Source organism: Gregarina niphandrodes (assembly GCF_000223845.1).
Source record: "Gregarina niphandrodes unplaced genomic scaffold scaffold00038, whole genome shotgun sequence".
Classification (NCBI taxonomy): Eukaryota; Apicomplexa; class Conoidasida; order Eugregarinorida; family Gregarinidae; genus Gregarina; species Gregarina niphandrodes.
The window spans coordinates 1-1,389 of NW_011645807.1; the positions used below are offsets into that span (position 1 = coordinate 1).

General features: G+C 58.2%; 1 protein-coding gene across 1 annotated transcript; it reads left to right on the top strand.

Annotated features, from left to right (window-relative positions):
* Positions 1–28: 28 nt before the first annotated feature.
* Positions 29–1,186, top strand: GNI_139820 (integrase core domain protein; the record flags this gene model as incomplete). The annotated part of the gene is made up of 1 exon (XM_011134231.1): positions 29–1,186. A coding segment is annotated over one exon (1,158 nt), but the record flags the coding sequence as incomplete, so codon positions are not given.
* Between the last annotated feature and the right edge of the window lie 203 nt (positions 1,187–1,389).

A 1,389-nucleotide genomic window follows, 5' to 3' on the forward strand; every position in this document is an offset into this window, starting at 1 on the left:
CGCCTCTCACACGGACGTACGGCCATACATGCTGACACTCAACGAAACGTTCCCCTCGCCCGACGACTTCGTCACCGCCTTCAACGGCGAGCAAGAACACCCGCCTCAACATACCCTACAGAACGGGTTACCCATCGTCAACAATCGGGTATATGTCCCCGAGCCGTTGCGCCGTCGGATCCTCTTCTACTTCCACTTCTCCCGCGTCGGGGCTCATCAAGGGATCCAGCGGTCGTACAACCGACTAGCGAAGTACTTCTGGTGGAATAATATGTTCAATGACGTCCGCAACTTCGCCAAACAATGCCTAACCTGCATCAGGAGGAGGCACACGGCTATCGACTTCGTCAGGGGCAACCTACTCTCAACTGGACTGTTCGAGATTGTCGCCTGCGACACCGTCGGCCCAATATGGTTCCAAAAGCGACAATACTACCTCTTCACATGCATCGATCACCTCAGCAAGTTCGCGATCGCGGTCCCCCTCAACACCGTCCGAGCCGTAGACCTCTGGGAAGCGTTCTACTGCAACTGGCTCAGCCTACTCGGGTCACCCCGAAATCTGCTAAGCGACAACGCCTTCCGAGCCACCGAGTTCCAGGAACGATGCCAAGGGCTAGGCATCAATTGCCTGTTCTGCTCGGCGTACTACCCACAAGGGAACAGCGTCGTCGAAGCCTTCCACCAATATCTCAACCGCTCCATCAGCTCATTCGCGTCGACGACCCCCTGGAGCTTCCCCGAGATCGTCGCCTCCGCCATGATGGCATACCGTTCCACCCCGCACCCTACCACCGGAGAATCACCATACAGGATCGTCACCGGGGCTGACCTAGTACTCCCACACTTCCAACAGTGGCACAGATTCGAGAACCTCATCCAAGACGTCGTCCCCCGCCTCCGGCTACTCGACACCTTCAGACAAGACGCACTCGACCACACGCTCCGTACCATCAGCCGACGACGAACGCCAACAACCAAAGAAATCAAAGTGGGCGACACCGTCGTCATGCTGCTACGCGGCAAACTCTTAGCCACGCTCCAAGAACGATTCGGCTCCTCTAAACTCGTCCCGAACTGGTCCGAGCCCTGCCGAGTCACCGAGATCAAGGGACACAAAGTCGTCGCCCAATCCATCTGGCACAAAGACCTAGTCTACGAATCCCCACTGTCCGAGGTCCTCAAGGTCACACACTCACCGACCGACCTCCGAACACTCACCGCACAAGAAATCAACGCGGACCGCACCCAGCACATCCCTCTGGGGACTAATCCACGCCACCGAGCAAACCCCTACGACCAACGACCCCGCGCTGCGCGTAGCGTCCGCAAGACAACTGAGAAGCCCCCTCGGACCCCTGCGGGACGAGGAAGGACATCCCCAGACGC